The following is a 20,311-nucleotide window of genomic DNA, read 5'->3' as shown; positions in this document are numbered from 1 at the left end:
TGTATCTCTTAATCCATCTGTCGCAGCCAATCGGATATCAGTGCTGATAATAATCCAGCTAAAATGTGGACAGCAGATATGAGATTGTTGATGTTTAGCCATGTTTTATTAAACGTTGGCTATCCAGGAGGGACACTCTATAAAACCTAAGCTCTGGGATTACCTTTAGTAAAGGAAGACCGGACTTTATGGTGTTTAATGGTTTGCAATAGCTCCCATGATAATATGAGATGAAGGCTTCGCACATCCATGATTATTGAAGTTTGAGGCTTTCTCACTTCACACAAATTGAATTCTTTCACAGAATGAAGGGCTTTTAAAATACAGTACAAAGTGCAGAAATAAATTAGCATGTAAAGTGATCTGTGATATCAGGCTTTGTTTCACCTACATTAGAATTTTAGGAGAAGAAGAAAAAAATCTCATTACTTATCTTATAAAATGTCATCTTTAAAATGTGCCACTGCAGCACCTGACACTGAGTTTTATAGGAAATGCACACTTTTACATGATGTTATCGAAATGCAATTTATTATGTCTGCTGTAATCTGCGTAATATTTTTTCTTCCAGAATAACCGATTTGGCAAATATTAAAAGAAGATTATATTTATCGACTGTCCACAAGGAATTATCCGCAACGCCGCTACATGCAAAAATCCCGCTCTCCATCATCAGGCGTAGAGTTGTAAGTTCTTGTTCATATTCTCCTGTGAAAAATTGTGTAAAGGACAATATACAAATATTGATGAAAATTACACTAGGAAATACATCTATGAGATAGAGATAATGGAATATAAGGAGTGAAAAATAACTTTACAGTTAAATAGATCCCTTAATCCTGTTACCAGTAAATAAATATATATAATCCTCTGAGTTTGTGCAGTACCTTTGCCTTTCTCTTCAAAGTTCAATCCATGTACTCATTATCATACCATGAATCAGGGACAACTTAATGACTTTTACTATACCAAGAGTGAACAGAGCTTTACAGGAGGTTACTGTCATTGGAGCTGAAGTCTGGTCACAGTCACTATTTCTTTAGGCCCGCCAGTTCATATTACTTTTGACACTCTTCGCTTCTCTTTGCCTTCTTAGTATACACCTATTATCAGGGTAATATTTCTAAGTACAGCACCAATCGGGCCCACCCCACTTGCCCCGTTGCCGGCCGCAAGAAGAGACACCACACAGAGGTCTGGTATAGTTTCTCACACGGGACATGGCTCTCGGCTGTGCCAACGTCGACGTGCTTTATTACAGATTACATGAGATCTTATACCCTTTGTCCCATCCCCACCAGGGGGTGATGGGCTCATAACCATATATGGGAAGTCCGGATTTCCGCCTTAGACAGTGAGGCGCCTCTGGCTTGTGCAGAAAATCACGTATTTAATTAACTCCAGTGCAAAGAATCACCCACTCAATTCTAAGAAGTCCGGATTTCCGGCCTGGGACAGTGAAAATTATGTACATGGTTGAACATCTTGATACGGCACTTCTGGGAAAACGGCCAAGTACATGCGGCCTTCATGTCTGGTTCGGTATCTTCTCTGAATTTCTAGAACATCTCTCAGCCTTCTAAAGCCTTGGAATATCTGATGTTAAGGCGACAGATTAAGTTTTTTTTCTTATTTGGAATTGAATAAAACTTGCATATAGGTATAAAAGCATAAAAAACATATGGCAATATGTATATATACCCTCACAAACCCCCCTAAAAAACTTAATATGGAGATCAAGCATCAGACTTTGCACTCTTCCTCGGTCGTCTCTCCCTTGCGTCTGGGTTTCTCCACTGCCCGTAAGTCCCTACTCCTAAAAGGGGAGGGATCCCTACCTCACCTCAGAAGGAGGCCATGGATTCCCTGGGCTTATTTCCGGGCATCCATACCCTCCATCTGTACAAGTTAACACCCCGCAGGGTGTGCCCTCGCCGGAACCTAAGGTCTTCTGCACTTTCCCTAGGCAAATGGGAATTCCACTGACAGTCCATCTTAGGAGACCGGGGCGGCGCAGTACTAGTCTATCTCTCCATTCTTCTGGTAACGTACACGGTTGGCATTATCGGAACTGGCTCTTCATCTTTTTCAAACAAGGGAAATGTCGGTGTCACATTATCCAGTCCCTTACTCATACTCTTTTTGATCAAAGGGATAATACACATACAGGAAATTACATACCCCACCTCTTTCTGCTAAAATCATATCCACGGCCACTGTATTTTGGAACGCCATGGATGCAGTGGGCCCTAACTGGTCAGCTAACCCTTGCAAAGTATGCCTGGTGTAGTTTACAAACCTCTGCTGATTGTAAAAGATATAATTCATCCAATCTACATTATTATTAACAGTGACAATAGCAAATAAGAAATCAAAACCTGCTTTAACCTGATCTCTAGAATTAAATTCATCTGGAACCCCCCTTGGCACTCCTATTACATCTATGTGTACATGTGGATCAAAGTTACCACCTGGAGCGTCAATGTCTCTCCTAGCACGATACGGTGTTGGATTCTCACCCTCAGTGTAGTCTTATTGATTGCACATTTGATTGTATTAATTTGTTCTGAAACAGGGGGCTAGTGTACAGTAGTCAAAGGTGTGTGTTAGGGGAATTGTACCACATTATAGCATTTAAAGGATATGCAGGATCATTAGTTCTTTCAGTGCGAAGTGTGGATCCAAGTGGGCTTTCCTTCGAGCTTGACTGCAGTTGGGTTGGTGAGCAACATCTGGTAGGGACATTCAAACCGGGTTTCTCTCTTAAACTTTTTCACATAGACCCTGTCACCTGGTTTCAGATTGTGACACTCATCTGTAGGACCTGGGAGAAAAGCAGAGACTACAGAATGCATTACTAACAATTCCTTGGAGAGGCCTATGACAAAAGTAACAAGAAAATCATTCCCCAAATTCAGCTACTGTGGCATGTATCCTCCTAAGAAAAAGAAAAACTAATAGAAGACACTCAATTCAAAATTTACCCATTTTCTTCATTGCCTTTTGTATCTACTTTCCCACTACTCCGTGGATGGTAGGGTGTGTGAAAAGCCTGGAATATACCCAAAACAGACATGATGTGTTGCATTATTTCACCTGTGAAGTGTGTACCTTTGTTTGACTCAATCACTTCCGGTACCCCATATCTGCGGATTACCTCATTCATGAGCTTCTGTGCGGTTACCTGCTTATTTACTTTGGTAACAGGGTAGGTCTCCAACCTGAAAAGAAATCAACAACAAGCACATATTCATGCTTCCCAACATGTAGGAGCTGAGTGTAGCCAATTTGCAATCCCTGAAATGGGTAAAGTGGTCTAGGCAAGTGTTATGTGGCAAATTTACTTCTGCCCTGTTGCTTACGGCAAAGATCATGCAAAACTGGACAAATGATGCAGCAGCTACAGAAAACCAAGGAGCCACCCGTCCTCGTTCAAGCGTCGTCATCATTGCTGCTTCGAGAGGTGTGTCTTTCCGTGCGTCAGCTGGGCCATCATGGGGCACAGGGACTATGGTGGGCAAGTTCTGTTGACTGTTCACCATACGCCGTCCCTTTTTAGTCCATTTGTCTTTTTCTTAACTGTAAAGTCTTTAGCATATCAAAGTTATTATCAAAGTCCAAATTTATTATCAAAGTCCAAGTGTAGTCAAATTCTTCTTTTCTTCTGTTCTTCCACGGCTTAAGGGCCGCTGCTTTTGCTGTGTGGTCTGTGATGGCGTTGCCTCTTGCTTCTCCGGTGTAGGAATTGGTGTGAGCTTTCCACCTTGTCAGGTAGAAGTAGAGCCTCCATGAGACCCTGCACTGTTGCATCATTCTTAATTGGCTGTCCTGCTGAGGTAAAAAACTGTCTGGCCTTCCATGTTGGGCCTTAATCATGAGCTATGCCAAATGCATACCGGGAGTCAGTGTAAATGTTTGCCGTCTTACCTTCCTCCACTCTACACGCCTCCGTGAGTGCTTTTAATTCCGCTTCTTGTACTGCGACATGCGGAGACATTCTGCTTTTTAGGACATCTTGTTGTGTAACCACCGTATATCCAGTGTGGAGTCGTCAATCACCCTGGTACCATCTATAAAAAACAACTCAAAATATGCATTATTAACAAGGGCTTTCAGTAACTTTTTAAAACTTAAATTTTCTTGTTGCATCACTGCTAGACAATCAGGCTGGTATTCTATTTCAAAAAGATCAGAACCTTGTTGCAAAAAATTTAAAGATTTAAAAAATTTAAAAATGGCTTGCAAAAAATTTAAAAATGGCTGAATTTAAAAATGGCTGACTTGCAATACCTAGATCACCTATGCCTTCTCCTCCCCCCCTTTAAACCAGGGTACTCAATTGGAACAATAGTAGCCGGGTTTAAGTTAGTACAACATTGTAAAAAGATTTGATGGATGCAGATAAGGCCTGTAAGATGTTAGCACCTATAACAGAAACATGAGTTACACCAGGGAAGAATAATCTACAAAACATCTATTCATATTTGAAATGTGATATCCCTTTAAGTGAATTCATTATTAGTCTGATCCTGCCTGCAATATCTTTATCAAATTTCAGACAGGAGAGAAAAAAAAACAAACAAAACAAAAAACTTTTACTAGCTGTTCAAGATCCTCACCCCCTCCCTTGTGGACAAGAGGGATGAAACATTACGTACTATTACATCATCTAGCTCCACCCCTTCGATATTGGCTCCGTGCGTCCGTCTTCTCAACTTAATTTCAGTGTAACAGTCCACACGTCCACATCTCAACCAAGCAAAGTCCCATGCATGGGGAGGACTTTTATCCCCAGTCAATTATCTGCATCACACATTCCACCACAGCTTGAACACGGGTCACTAACTCACATCCATCCATGCGCTCAAGTTTGCTCCGTTACCCCCCTTGAAGGTGTACCAGTCCATACAGATGCACAGAAAAAAAAAAAGTTTGACAAACAAACATACATCAGTTGAAAAACATTGAGGTGAGTGCTATCATTTTATAAAGTACATAATTCTATTGAGATGAGATTGTGAATGAGCGCTATCTTTGACAAATTATGTGAAAAAAAAGTTTGCTGATACATTCTATATTTCTTATCTACTGAAGCTATTATATGCTGTATTAAACACTGAAGTGTTTTAGTTTCTGTGACCCTGACTGTTATCTCTCCGCGAATATGAAACACAGACTGAATAAGTTTTGGCTTAACTATTGAAAAAACATTTGAACTCATAATTAACACATATGCTGGGACCTTCCAACATTCATTTTCAACCCCTGTATAAGTAAGAATATAACTTAGAAATTGCTATATTTCCCTGCCTACTAAGACAGTATAACTAATTAAATTCATTTCAATTCATTGCAAGCAAGCAAAGATATTAACCAAGGTTGTTATTGCATTTTCTCTCTCGCTGTTATCTTCCGACCTTGGAAGGCTACACAGAGACTCGCAGCTACATGTCAACAAACTCTTCTCCCCTAAAAGCAAGCTCAGTTAACTATTTGCACTTACAGTATATGCATATATACACATATATATCCATATCTATTATCTATCTTGTATTATACACATTTTCATCTCTCTTTGCCAACAAATCACATGCATTGTAACTTACTTATCGACTTGCTTGTTACTCATACTTCTCTCCCTTACCTAGCTGCCAATATAACCTTTAATAGACACTCTCCTGACGCCCTCTTGATCACTTACTGTACTTTTCAACATTTCACTTACGGATACTTTCTTAAACTAATAATGTGTATATACTTTCTCTGACTGTCTCTCTCTCTCTCTTTCTCTCTCTCTCCTCCTCCTCCACTTTCTAGAAAACCTTGATCTTCCAAGGCACCTCTCGGTCCTAAAGACCTCCTCCCAGACACCATTTTGTAATCTGCCGTGCGGGTCGGTGTCACACATTTTCATTAGAGTTTTCTTACATTTTACAGATTCATCCACACGGCGGCAGCCCTTGAGGGGCTCTATCTTCTTTAATAAGATCTTACGCATATTACAACAACAACAATAATAATAATAATAATAACACGCTCCATAGAATGCATCCCTCTTAATTTTCAAATTGTCAGGCCCTTATATACCGGCAGAACAACCGAGGGTCCCTTCTCCTTATGGAACCAGCCCCATAAAATGCATCTCTCTGAAATCAAATCGCTAGCCCCATATATAAGGCAAAACGACGAGAGTCCCTTCTCTTATTAAGCCTTATCTCACAAAATGCATCCCTCTCTGCTAAACCATTAACAACTAACTAAACTAAACTGAGGGTCCCTTCTCTTGTGAGATTAAATGAAAATAAAGAGAGAAAAAAAACTTCTGCAGATACAACAATCTCCACTATTATTAAAACGTTAAAACTTCAAAGTACAAATAGACTACAGACTAGTTTCTGTGTGACCGATTGGTGCGCATATCACGGTCAGTGGTCCATGATGGCAAACCCGGAGCCCACACGAGTTACCGTGTAGAACTCTTAACCCAACCCGTCCGGTCACAAACCACAGATAGTCAGTCCTGCTGCAAGACTCGCAGTAAAACACAACATAAATATATGCTGGCCTTACCTGGAGTTCTAAGTGAGTTGATCAGGCTCGGTTTGCAGCAGGACGGCTTCTCAGTGGCGTGGATCCGGGTGAATTGCGCTGTAAGCTCCGATTTTACCGCCCCAGTTGGTTGCGCCATTTATCAGGGTAATATTTCTAAGTACAGCACCAATCGGGCCCACCCCACTTGCCCCGTTGCCGGCCGCAAGAAGAGACACCACACAGAGGTCTGGTATAGTTTCTCACACGGGACATGGCTCTCGGCTGTGCCAACGTCAACGTGCTTTATTACAGATTACATGAGATCTTATACCCTTTGTCCCATCCCCACCAGGGGGTGATGGGCTCATAACCATATATGGGAAGTCCGGATTTCCGCCTTAGACAGTGAGGCGCCTCTGGCTTGTGCAGAAAATCACGTATTTAATTAACTCCAGTGCAAAGAATCACCCACTCAATTCTAAGAAGTCCGGATTTCCGGCCTGGGACAGTGAAAATTATGTACATGGTTGAACATCTTGATACGGCACTTCTGGGAAAACGGCCAAGTACATGCGGCCTTCATGTCTGGTTCGGTATCTTCTCTGAATTTCTAGAACATCTCTCAGCCTTCTAAAGCCTTGGAATATCTGATGTTAAGGCGACAGATTAAGTTTTTTTTCTTATTTGGAATTGAATAAAACTTGCATATAGGTATAAAAGCATAAAAAACATATGGCAATATATATATATACCCTCACACTATGGTCACACCCCATGTCACACAGCAGAGATGACCTGCTTAAAACAGTCTAATCAAAATATTTCACATGGATGCCATAAGAGACTCTGCTTGGACCCCGAAAGCAGAAAGTCTTTAAATTTCCCCGCCCCCACAGTCATGCAAAGGTCATAGTAAGACCACAACTTTACCATGATGCCTCCCATAAGTCTGTCAGAATTTTAAAAAAAACATAAAGGGCATTTTCCCTTTATGTTTTGTTTCCATATTTACAGTATAGCAAACTATATGTATGTTGGTGTGGTGGAAGTATGCATAGACTGGCAGAATTAGATAATGATTGAGAAAAAAAATGGAAGCTTATTTGGATGAAGGGAATTGCTGGTGTTAAGTTGTCTGCCAACAGCTGTCTGCCCAACCTCCTCATTATTATACATGCTTTGCATGTTTATTTTAGTAGAGAGAGGGAGACAATGCACTACCAGAAGTGTCTGGCAATGTCTTATTTTTTCAGAAAAGCAAAACCAACAAGCATGTTGAAAACCATTATCCCCGATCCTTAATTCCACCCAATATCTTCCATCAGATGAAAGTAATTATAGGGCCACTGTTATGATCGTGTGGGCAAACTAAGACTGGGGCCCACACGATCACGACCAAGGAGAGACGGATACTCACACGAGTTTCAGGCAACTTACCCTGAACTACAAGGGAGGATGACAAGGCCCTACCTAAGCGGGGACATCGCCCCAATAAAGGGCGGTAGCAGTCTTTGGAACTGGGCCCTAGCTGATTCTAGGAACCACGCCACAGAACAGGAGACATACACATGCCACATGACAGGGACAGAACAACAGGACATACAGAGCAGAAAACACAGCATACAGCAGCCAAAATGCAACCACTAATAGCAGATAAGCTGAATATATATATACCAGGTATTAGTTGATATTTTGTACAAAACATGGAAGCTAGCAGGCCACTTTAAGGCTCCTGGTTATACTGCTAGTCCCTACACTAACCAGGAGTCCAGCTGCAACAGGACAGAACACAGATCACAGGCCACACAGCAAGCTGACACAAAACTGACAGAAAATAAACGTACAAACGGACATGAACCAGCAAGACACAGATCACACCGCAAGCTGCAACAGACAAGGATTCATGACAGCTCCCTCTGGAACCCAGCTAGACACTGACAGGAGCTGGATTTATATGTGAGCTCAGACCCAGGGGATTGGCTAGCAGGAGATCACAACACCAAGCTAGCTCCATTAACCCTCAACCACCTGTGGAGCTGTGCTGCTAGGAAGCTTAGAACTACAGATCCCAGCAGCACACGTAACAGCCACTTTAAAAGGGTCAACCCAATAGGTCTTAGCCTCACTAAAAAAGAAATATTTTTCATTTTTACTTTTCATTGATTTCTCAACATAGTCCTCTGACATTTCGACAACACTTGGCCCATCAGTGTTCCAAGGCTATGATACCAGTGGCCAAGACATTTTTATCTAAGTATTGTAAAACTTCCTCCACCACACAAATGACATCATTATCTTTTTTGAAATGTATCACTTTCAGCTATTTTGTAGAATTGGGAATAGATGAAACTCAGAAGATTAGGATGGGTGTGGCATGATTTCATAGCCACACTTATGAATGGCAGTCCCAGCTTTGTGGCTGAGCGCATTGTTCTGATGGAAGAGGGTACCTTCTGACTTTCTGTGTCGTTTCTGCTTGATCTCTCCATACAATTGCCTCAGCAGGTTGGCATAGTATGCTCCTGTCACAGTTTTCCCCTTTGAAAGGTAGTCCACCATTATCATTGTCCTCAGAGTCCCAAAAATTATTGTCATGACCTTCCCAGCTGAGGGCACTGAGTTGGTCTTCTTTGGTGGGGGGGATGAGTGGTGTGTGAACTCTTGCTGGAAGTTGTGGACCCAGGGTTCGTCAATGGTTATAAACCATCTCAAGAACATGGCTGGATCAGCTCTGAACTGCTCAAGATTCTCCCTTTATTTGTTGTACCTCACCATCTTCTGCTCAACAGTCAATAGTTTTGGAACACATCTCACTGAAACCTTCTTCATCCCTAAGGTGTCAATGAGAATGCGATCAACAGTTGTTTTGGAGAGCCCAAAGTCTAAACTATCTGCCTCACAGGAAATCAGTGGTCATGCATAACAATATTGTGGATTTTCTTCATATTTTTTGGGGTAACCACATCAACAGGTCATCCAGGGTGGAGGTCATCTTCAATGCTGGTTCTACCACTATTGAATTCCACCATGTCAGTATGGATGTCTTTCGGTTCTAAACCTTTTTTATGCATGGACTCAAGTGCTTGAATATTTCCATTCTTCAAATTTATCAGTCATTCCAATCTTCATTATCTGTGAAAATAAGAAAAAGATCAACTTTCAGCAAGGTACTGTATATTCTTTCCTCAAAGGGTTAAAGAAATGAACAAAATTTGATGAGTGTATGTCAATTACAGCATTGGCAAGCTAAGAACTTTTGGGATGACCCTTGTATTACTGACACCTGTCTTTCACAATCAGTGATTCTCTGTATGTAAATTAGCCCCATGACCCTGGAGTGCAGTATAACTGGGTTCCCCAACTCCAGTCCTCAGGGACCAACAACAGGTCATGTTTTCAGGATATCCTATGGTAAGAACATCTGAGGCACCAACCATAATTACAACACCTATGAAACACCGAGGAAATCCTGAAAACATGACCCACCCCCCATCAGTTTGCTACATCTCTAACTAAATAGATCCTAGAGGTGTGCTATGATTTACTTTAGGGATGTCCAAAGTCCAGGGATACTTCCTGCTTATGGTGAACTTTATTTGCTTATTTATGAAAAGGAAATTCATAAAGACTAAACTGGAAGAAAAAGTTCAATAGAAACTTTTCAGATCTAAAAACAACTAATTAAATGCAAATGATTTCAAACTATTTCAAGATCGTAACACTTATGTTCTAAACATTTGTCTTCTAAATAAGTTTGAGCAAAATTCCAGTTTTCTGCTTCTACACAGTCTGTGCTAGAGTGAAAGGGAAAATATGCTGATAAAATTATTATTCATAAAGTTGTACCACGGAGGTAGTTATTAATTTGAAATAAAAGAGAATAAATCTATTTTGCCTGAATGTAATTTAAATTAGTTGGGTCTGGTGTCACCCTGTACCAATGTTTAAAAACAAAAGTACACTTTAATGAACAATAAATTAAATTGTATCTGAATATGTAGTTCAATTACACGCTCCCCATCGGAGAATAAATAAATCATTCATGCAAAATATGAATAAAAAAACTTGATCAATTGCTCCAGAAAAAATGATTAATTGGCTTAAATCTTCATTAGACTTCATAACTGCTGCATTTCTGTGTGTTTGTCTCTGCAACTCAGACAAGAAGTAAGATGAAAAATCCAACAGAGTTTGGACAACTCTGGATATACAGGGTGTAGTCAAAAAGACTGATCCAGCACTGTATCTCAGTATTGGTGTCCTATATGGAAATAACAATAGCATGCTTGAATAGGAAGGCATGGATGTGCTACACAATGATATGGAACACAGATTTTAATTTTGTGTTGTGGCCCCTGTAAAAGAGAGAGAGGGAGTAAAATCCAATTTCAAAGTTGAAGAGTAGCATGTGAGAAACAGAAATTCTCTTTCCGCAACTTTCTAAGTCCCGTGGAACCACTGCTATGACTGAAGGAAAGTGTACTGGAAGTGGCCTCCTACTACTATGATACATGCATGGAGCCGTCATTGGACCTGTGTTCATTTCACTCTCAATGATGATCGGTACCTGAATCTCCGGTAGACGATGGTAGATGACTTCCTGGATGGTCTGCCCCTATCGTACGCTTTTTGTGCTTCAGTCATAGCAGCAGGCCCATGGGAGGAATGTAGATTTCTGCTTTTCACATGCTACTCTTCAACTTTGCAATTGAGTTTTACCTTTCTTGCAATATATAATTGAAATCCAGGATATAGGTGATCAAAATCACAAACAAATAAATTGATCTATGAAACCACAATGACACATTGCAGCAATATTCCCATGAAATAGAATAAACATATAAGATATAAATTATCAAAGTCACAAACAAATCATGAATGAAGGTTTCAGTAAGGGGCTGTCCACATTTGCTACAGGCTCGCTGGTGGCTGAAGATTTTAATTTGGCATAAAGCTTTGTTTAGGCCTCCTTTTCTAAGCCCTGTTTAGTGTGGGGCAAGCAGTGCTCAACCCTAAAGAGGGTTGCTTGGTCCTTCAGGCTACTGCTGAGTGGTGATGTTGTCATCTCCTAGGTCAGCCACACACGACCCATACACTTGAAAATGTCTGTATGCAGGATAGGAACTGTGGCATCCATTGGCACCCTCCACCTACCGTTTTGCCCCTTTCCCATCACTACATGACTTTAGGGTTGGTGGGCATGCCTTGCAATCCTGCACAACAGAATTTTTAGGTGGAGTGCACTGTGTGCAGTAATGACCCCACCCTTTATACTGATGGTTCAACTGACATGGCCTAACAAACTAGTACAGTGACCGCAAGGTTCCAGGTCGTGTCCTCTTGGGAGGAGGTTGATTGGCAGGCTGGTTGCTAACCAAGGCAGGCGAGCCCAGCCTGACCATCAACAGGGTGGTTACACTAAGTCTGGCTCCTTGGCAGAAACCTGTCTGTCACGGGTAGCCCTACCGACAGAATGCATTACCACGAGCATAGCTTTCAATCTTATCAGAGCAACAGAAGCCTCTCCCCCACAACAAGGTGGCATCTATGGAGGGGAACAAATAGATTGATCAATAAGGTTGTCATGGTACATTCCAGCAATGTTCAAAAATCCATATTATAGAATACTTTGGATTGGCCTTATTAAATATACTGGCATACAAATAGCAACCTAACCTTTATAAGGATCAATCCACAACCTACCCATGAGTGATAGCGCAGTCCCAACATGCAGTTTGCATCTTCCTCATGGGGTAAAAATATAAGGTCTCAACCAGTTTAAATATGCTCCCAAGACACCCTGTGTGACAGTCAGCACTACCCATAAAAATAGTGCCACACACAGAATGGTATATACACCAAATTCCCCATTTACAAAGCAGCACTGCCCGCAAAGCTGGTATTGTGATCTAAGCAGCGCATGCATCAGACCAGCTGGCAGAGGAAGGGGACGGCTAACTACAGCACTCAAAGCACCTGGTGCACACACGAACCAAGAGTAAAGTGCCGTGCATGCGCAGAGCACCTACTGAGGCCGCAGAACATCTGCTCCTTAGCCATAGTCCGAATGAATGCAAACTGGATACATTAAAGGAACACTTGAAAGACACCTCAAACAGTGTTTTAAGCCTGAGAGGTAGAGCATCTCATAAAGATTCCCCAAATTGTAAAGAGGGAAATCATGCTCCACCCCCACACTCATATAACACTTTTTCAGAGAGAGAGAGAGAGTTTGGCAGCCGGCGGGTCCCATACAAAAATGCTCGAGTCTCTCATTGAAGACAATGGGGTTCGTTACTCGAATAGAGCTCTCGAATATTACGAAAAGCTCGACTTGAATAATGAGGACCTGAGCATTTAGGTGCTCGCTTATCTCTAGAGATGAGTGAACGTACTCGGTTCGGGTGTTTTTGGACTCGAGCACAGCTTTTTCTGAGTAACTGACTACTCGGACGAAAAGATTCGGGGGGCGTCGGGGGTGCGCGGGGGGGGGGGGGGGTTGCAGAGGGGAGTGGGGGGGGAGGAAAAAGAGCACCCCCCTGTTCCCCCCTGCTACCCCCCGCTCCACCACGACGCCCGGCGCCCCCCAGGAATCTTTTCGTCCGAGTAGTCAGTTACTCGGAAAAAGCAGTGCTCGAGTCCAAAAACACCCGAACCGAGTACGTTCGCTAATCTCTACTCATCTCTAATCATTATGTTTTTTTAAAAAAAGAATGTTTTCACTTAGGTCACTATACCTAATAAAAGTTTGATTCTCTCTGGTCTGAACAGCAGCCACATGGACAACAGATACAATAGACTGGAGGGCAGAGACGCTGCAGAACAGTTAGCTGATGACGGATTTCTCTAGCCAGGACTTCTCCTAAGTGCATAGCTAAAGAGGGGCTGTCTATTAAAAATTTACAGAATACAGCGATTAAACACATTGCAAAAATGCTTTAATCAACTGTATATCAGAAAAAAAAATTAAGTGCAGTTAGTCTTTGAAGAAAAGTTTATATAATAAACAAAACTTTATTTAACCAATAAGGTAATTTACTGTTATTTGGCAATTTAATGCAATTTACTATGATTTTTTGTCCACATTTAGACTCAAACTAAATTTCACCATAAAATGATAACACAAAAAGCCTGGCACATGACCTCTTAATAATAACAGCCAGAGGGCCGCCATAAAAATGATAGCAAAAGGACCCCCCATTGCTTCAAATACAGTCTCTGCCACAGGAATTTCATAACAATGACAGCCACATTAAATCTTCAACAAGTTTTCTAAAATACACCAGGTTTTCCTCACCCTCTCATTTGCTGATGTTTGCACCATTTCATGTTTATAATTTCTGATTTTCAGGTGGTCTTACCCATTTTTCTGTTTCCCTGATGTTTGCAATCCACTTTCAGTCAGGGACCATGTAGCAAGCCTAGCATTCTGCCAGTTGTTCACTGTCCTGTACTTCCCTTACCTCACATTCCATGCTGCATTGTGCTATCACTAGTCCAATCAGCAGAGAGGCCATATCATGCCTGTCTCTCTGCTTTACCAGGACAATTCAGACATTCAGAGACATTCTGGCCAAATTGTCAGTAAATCCAATATAATGTGCATACACACAAACACACACACGCTGTAACAGGAGAAGCAGAGATTGTGGAGATTGCAGACATCATCTGCAGATTGGTCAGCCTGTAAATGGGAAGAGAAGGCTGTAAAAACAGCCCCTCCCTCATGTGCTAGTGTCCCAGTTACTACAGAAGCTCTGTACCTAACAACAGACAGCAGATTGCAAATGGGCAGGAAGGGAGATCCCCCAGTGTTAAAATAACATTTTTAACATAAGTATACTTATTACAAGTTTGAATAGACACACGAGCTATAACATGAGTATAAGTTGTCTGAAAAGTTAATGCCCTGTTAGCAGTGACAGAAAAAGGCTCTTCAAATACAGTAACAGCCACTGGACCCATGTATCATTTAACAGAAAGAAAACCCCTAAAATACAGTTATAATGAAAAAGTATTTTGTGGGTGCTGTCCCTGAGTAGAAGAATGTAACCGATGTGACTGTGGTCTGATGGACTATGCTACTCCAATGTATGTTAAAGGCACTCTAATATTAAGTCGAGTCAGAAGACTACAATAAATATTCAGTTTGATAACTTCCAAGACAGAAAACTGTATGTTCCAACTTATTGTAAGCTGAATCTCTTCTCTCATAGTGGTGCAATCTCTGTATTGACCTTGCTGCCTTTACAAGTGGGATATTCAAAAGTGCTGTTTTCCAGTCATTGGATGGAATCACTATTTCAGCCAACTGTAAACTGAGGAAGATTTATACCATGAAGCTAAAGCCCCAGGACACCGTGGAACAAGGTTTGTAAAATTGATTTTATTGTCTGTAAGTCAACTAATGTATAAGTTTGTAAGGTGGGTGCCCTCTAGGCTTTCCGCCTTTAGGTCCTTTTACACGCAATAGACTATTTTCATCAGAACAAGTTGTGCCTCTTACACTTTGCAACTGATCAAGTTATATGCAGGCTGCATCCCAAACATTTATCAGAGACTCTGTTATATAACAAGCCATGCAATAACTATTGCTAACGAGTTAACAAGAAATATGCTGCCTGCTGACTACTTGTCACCCATGAAAAAAATGTTGGAAGCTTATGCCCGGGGCATGCAGATCCCTAGGATAGGCTGAAAGTGCCCACAGCAACCTGAGAACCAGCTTAGATCTCCACCCACACTGATGAGGGGCAAACACCCTGAAACAGCTGTATGTGCATGGTTTTCGGGCTTGGTTTCTTATTCCCAATCATTGTTAAGACTTATTAGGAAGTCACATTGATTTGAAGAAATGTTGTCATCCAATAGGTGGGGCTGCAGAGTTTTTTTTCCATCTTGCATAAATTACCCAGAGGAGATAGTGCAGCATCCGAGGAGCGGGCCCACAGTTGAGGAGGCAGCAGAGTAGAGAAAGGCCTTGTCCTGGGGCTCTACCATCTCCTCCCCGGGGGGTAGCTCGGGACCCGACAAAGTTACTGCTGGGTGAGATCACAGGGGTTGTAACCGGGGGTTACCTTATGTCTGATTATCACTCGTGACGCCACTGTTCCGTTCTCTGCAGTGGATCTTCCTGATGCAATAAAGTAGTCCACACACAGGGCTACTTTCTGAACAAGAACTGGGAATGGTCAGCTCTGTAAACTTCTCAAAATAATTCCAAACAAACAGTCCTGGTACATGTGTGACAAACCAAAGTCCTGCAACAGGGAAGATTCTCGGGTTAATTCACAGTCCCAGTTATCTGTGTGATCCCGTTTCCGGCGACTCTCTCTCTCTACCAGTCAACATTCATGTTGTCCTGCTCTCGGTGCTCAATAGCAGCATCGAGGTCCCTTGAGTAGAATGGGCGAAGGCCGAGCCTAAGGAAGTTGCTCGGCTTCCTTCATTTCCTCCACACACAGACTGGTGTCTGTGTGGCGCGCTCATTTGAATTCCACACTGTAAGACCTCACTCTGCTTTCCTGACTGACAGGTTTCTCCTTCTGACCTGACTACCACTACTACTACTACTGCTACTCACCACGCATTGCATCCTTGCAAACACATATATCCCAGGCACAATTCCATGACCACATATGATGCATACAAAACTTTACATTTTCCAGACAGGACTAGACATACCAGACATTAACCCATTCAGTTCTGCAAACGTGTAATACACATAAACCTAATGCATGCCACGAATAAGACACTGACAAGACATTGACACACGACAGACATATAACAATATGGAGGGGCCCCATTAACTCTGGATACTACACTAGCATGGCCTTATAAGTCTCCTTACTCACATTCTAGGTGTCCCCACAAGCCTTTTGGGTGCTCTCCTTGGGGAGAGACTATGCCATCCACTTACCCACTCACCTCCTATGTGTCTCTTCACACACTTTTTGGGTGCTCCCCTTAAGGAGACACAACACCCCTCTTGACCCACAAACTAAGCCAGAAGCCTGCTGCACACTGATGAAGGGCAGACACCCCAAAACAGTGGTATGTGCATGGTTTTCAGGCTTAGTTTCATATTCCCAATCATTGTAAGAAAGTCACATTGATTCGAAGGAATGCCGCCATCCAATAGGTGGCGCTGCAGAGGTATTTTTCCATCTTCCTTATTTATGCAAGTGAAAAAAAATGAATAATTACAGGCTGTTCTTGGAACATGAGCATCACCATTTTATGTATTGCAAATACTTCTAATTGTGTGCACTGTCATGTAGGTTCTGTGCACTAGACAATGCTGCTATCTATCTCACTCATCCCAGAAGAATGCTTGCGTCTTCTACATTGTGCCCCATATTTCTATCTGCTCCTGTTCCTGAGAAATAAAATTAGGAGAGCTTAGAACTTGCTTGCATCGTGTATTGTAGGATCCCTGACAGTCCAGGACAACCTGCTTCAATTCATATGAACAACTATTTTAGTGCCTGTCCTCCGCTAAATATACAAGAGTAGTTTACTGAATAGAAGTGTGCTTAGTAGCGGGCAGGTACTCACTAAGGGCAATGCTCGCTCGAGTAATTGCCCTTAGCGAGTATGCTCGCTCATCTCTAGTGGTTAGCGCACTATAACAAAAGTGTAAATATATCATCTATATAAGGTGTGAAGCAAATTATTACCTTCTTGAGGCACTTCTGCTACAACCTATATTCAAAAAAGTTGGTAAGCAGTGTAAAATGTAAAGGAAAATATAAATAAATGTAAAGGAATGGAATGCTTTGGAAATCCCATCTAAGTATATTTTATTCACAATAGAACATAAAACTCATATCAGAAGGTGGAAGTGAGATATTTTTCCGTTTCATTTTAAAAAATTACCGTATATACCGGCGTATAAGGCGACGGGGCGTATAAGACGACCCCCCAACTGTCACCTTATACGCCGGTATTCAGTGGAGAAAAAAAAAAAAATTTTATTACTCACCTCCCACGGCGTTCTGTCGCGCTCCGGCAGGATGTCGCTCGCTCCGGCAGGCTGTCGCTCGCTCCTCGTCCCCGGCGCAGCATAGCTTTCTGAATGTGGGGCTTGAAATCCCCGCTTCCAGAAAGCTAATACACACGCCGGCAGCCATGACATCATTGAATGGCTGTGATTGGCTAAAGCACACGTGGCTTCAGCCAATCACACTATTCAATGACATCATTGAATGGGTGTGATTGCTAACACGTGCGCCTTCAGCCAATCACAGCCATTCAATGATGTCATTGAATAGTGTGATTGGCTGAAGCCACGTGTGCTTTAGCCAATCACAGCCATTCAATGCTGTCATGGCTGCCGGCGTGTGTATTAGCTTTCTGGAAGCGGGGATTTCAAGCCCCGCATTCAGAAAGCTATGCTGCGCCGGGGACGAGGAGCGAGCGACAGCCTGCCGGAGCGAGCGACATCCTGCCGGAGCGCGACAGGACGCCGTGGGAGGTGAGTAATAAAATTTTTTTTTTTTACACTTTTTTTTTTTTTGTATTACCGGCGCATAAGACGACCCCCGACTGCAGAGCAGATTTTTCGGGGTTCAAAAGTCGTCTTATACGCCGGTATATACGGTAATTTGTTTAGAAATTGATGGTCTCTGCTGATTTTGCTTTTCGAGGGAGAGTAATGGTGACATGTCCCAAGCTCATGTGACTGCTGCAAACATCTCACTGGCTGAATGGGATTGGTGATTGGCTGCAATGATCACATGGCCCTGGTGTTGATAATGTCATCACTGGCTACCTGCACCCCGAAGTGAGGACCAGCAAGGGCCAGGTGCTGGTGAAATGAAAGAAGCGGGAAAGGTGCCTTTACACAAAGTTTGATAGTCGCCTGAATAATCGCTCAAATGAGTAATTTCGGGTGACTATTGGCCCAAGTACACATGGCCCCCGACAGGGCAATAAGCAAGAAGTCGCTTAGTTGTCACTAGTCATTCCTTTTCAGCTCATTCATAAGTAACAATTGCTGAGTGGTTTTAGTGTAAACAGGAGCTGCTCAATCTATGAGCGCCTCCTGTTTACTGTGAATGGAGAAGGGCGGTCAGAAGAGATCTCTGGCGCGCTCTGTCTCTATTCACTTGAACGACTATCGCTCCTTTGTAAAGCACAGGAGCGATAGTCGCTGGTACAACTGTCAGGCGCTTACGTGCCCAGTAGTCGTACTGCGTAAAGGTACCTTACCTTTATATCTTCCTTTATATTACTAGAGCAGGCTGAGCCAGTTTAAGGAAAGAGGATGTCCCCAGATAACCCTTTTAAGCAAATGAGAAATAAGGTAAGGGTGAACGTATCTGCATTGAGGCAAATAATCCTTAACATACTAGAATTGCACAATTATTTCCTTTTTGCATAAATCCTGATGATCTTAGAAAAAAAGTTTATGCCTTTTGAAGATGTTTTAACTTTTACAATTTATAAAAAAAAAAAGCTAAGTAATTTTGCAAATGCATCGGATTTGTTTACTTGTGCTGATCCTGAGTTCCAGCATAATAATATAGGCCTGAGTTGCCTTCACAGTTCTGCTCATTTCTAATAGCTTTGCTGAGCTCTTAAAATGCAGAGGGTTAATCTTTCCCAAATTGCTGTGCATTTCCTGGTGAAAAGACTACACTTAGGCCTCATGCACCGCTCTGGACTGTAATACAAGCTGCGGGGCGTTCTGTGATATTTACTTTTTCCTCTGAAAGCGGCCATTTATTCAGCAATGCTTCCATTCCTAAAAGCTGCAGAGAATGTATCTATGAATCTGTACAGTGTATGATAGTATTCACTGTTTTATGGGAGCCAATTTGTATCTGCGCTTAATGGACCTATAAGAACATTGCAGAAATATATTCTTGTATTACGCCGTATACATGTAGCTTTAAATATTCATTTTATGTTTAATTATAAGAAACAAGCTAACTTTCCTAATAAAATTACAGCTCCTGCCACGCTTCATTAAATCCGCAAATCTTAACTTCTAAGAAACCCAGATAGCAATCGCCGTGTCTGAAGCCGAAAACTTTAAATATATAAGAGATATATACATTTTTATCTGTAGAACCATCAAAACAATTAAAAATAATGACGGCAATTGAATTAATACTGTAGTATTTGTTTTAGCTTTCCTTCTGATGTATAACACAGTTTTCTACTTTGGGCCAGTTCGCTGAGACCACAAATTACTGTAATGAAGCTGGTCACTGATCATTTTCGGACTTCAAGGGATATTTTAAAAATTCCCTTTTAATTATGAGCTGTGAAGCCAATGAATCGTTAAAAAGAACCATTTAACTGAACCAGATTGCTTCAAGTCATGAAATCAACGCTCTTAATGTGAGTGTCCACCTTTGAACACCACAGGTTGAATATTTTGTGCTAATTAATTTATTAGTACTGATGTAGTAAAGTTTATCTTCACTCTTAACATATGAAAAAGGTTGTGTCGCAACAGGTTTTACCCATCATTCAGACACTACATTAGAGGCTTGGTTCCAAAGCGAATGGTGGCAGATGGCCACGAATGCGCATTACCAATCAAAACATTAAAATCCCAAGAGGAGGGACATACAATGGTACGACACTGATGCATTTCAAGCTTTTACCGCAGCTCTTAGTCATATGACTAAAAGTCGCAGTGACAGCTTCAAACGCGTCAATGTATGTCCTTCTTGTTGAGATTTTAATATGTCTCAATGAAGCCGTGATTTTATGGATTCTGGATCCTTTTCTTGCTCTCTTCTACAATTGATTCCAGCCAAGTTCG

The 20,311-nt window shown here is 41.8% G+C and overlaps 1 protein-coding gene across 3 annotated transcripts in view; it reads left to right on the top strand.

The window, feature by feature from the left end:
- CFAP20DC (CFAP20 domain containing) overlaps positions 1-20,311 on the top strand; it is a 416,942-nt gene that overhangs the window by 111,414 nt on the left and 285,217 nt on the right. For all 3 annotated transcript variants that reach the window (XM_066596613.1, XM_066596612.1, XM_066596614.1), the window contains exons 6-7: positions 572-686; positions 14,748-14,901. In XM_066596613.1, the coding sequence (XP_066452710.1) occupies positions 572-686; positions 14,748-14,901 (269 nt within the window). The remainder of the gene's footprint in view (positions 1-571; positions 687-14,747; positions 14,902-20,311) is intronic.

The sequence above is a fragment of the Eleutherodactylus coqui genome, chromosome 3 (genome assembly GCF_035609145.1).
Source record: "Eleutherodactylus coqui strain aEleCoq1 chromosome 3, aEleCoq1.hap1, whole genome shotgun sequence".
Classification (NCBI taxonomy): Eukaryota; Metazoa; Chordata; class Amphibia; order Anura; family Eleutherodactylidae; genus Eleutherodactylus; species Eleutherodactylus coqui.
Note: the sequence above shows the minus strand (reverse complement) of the source record. Positions and strands in the feature narration are given on the sequence as shown.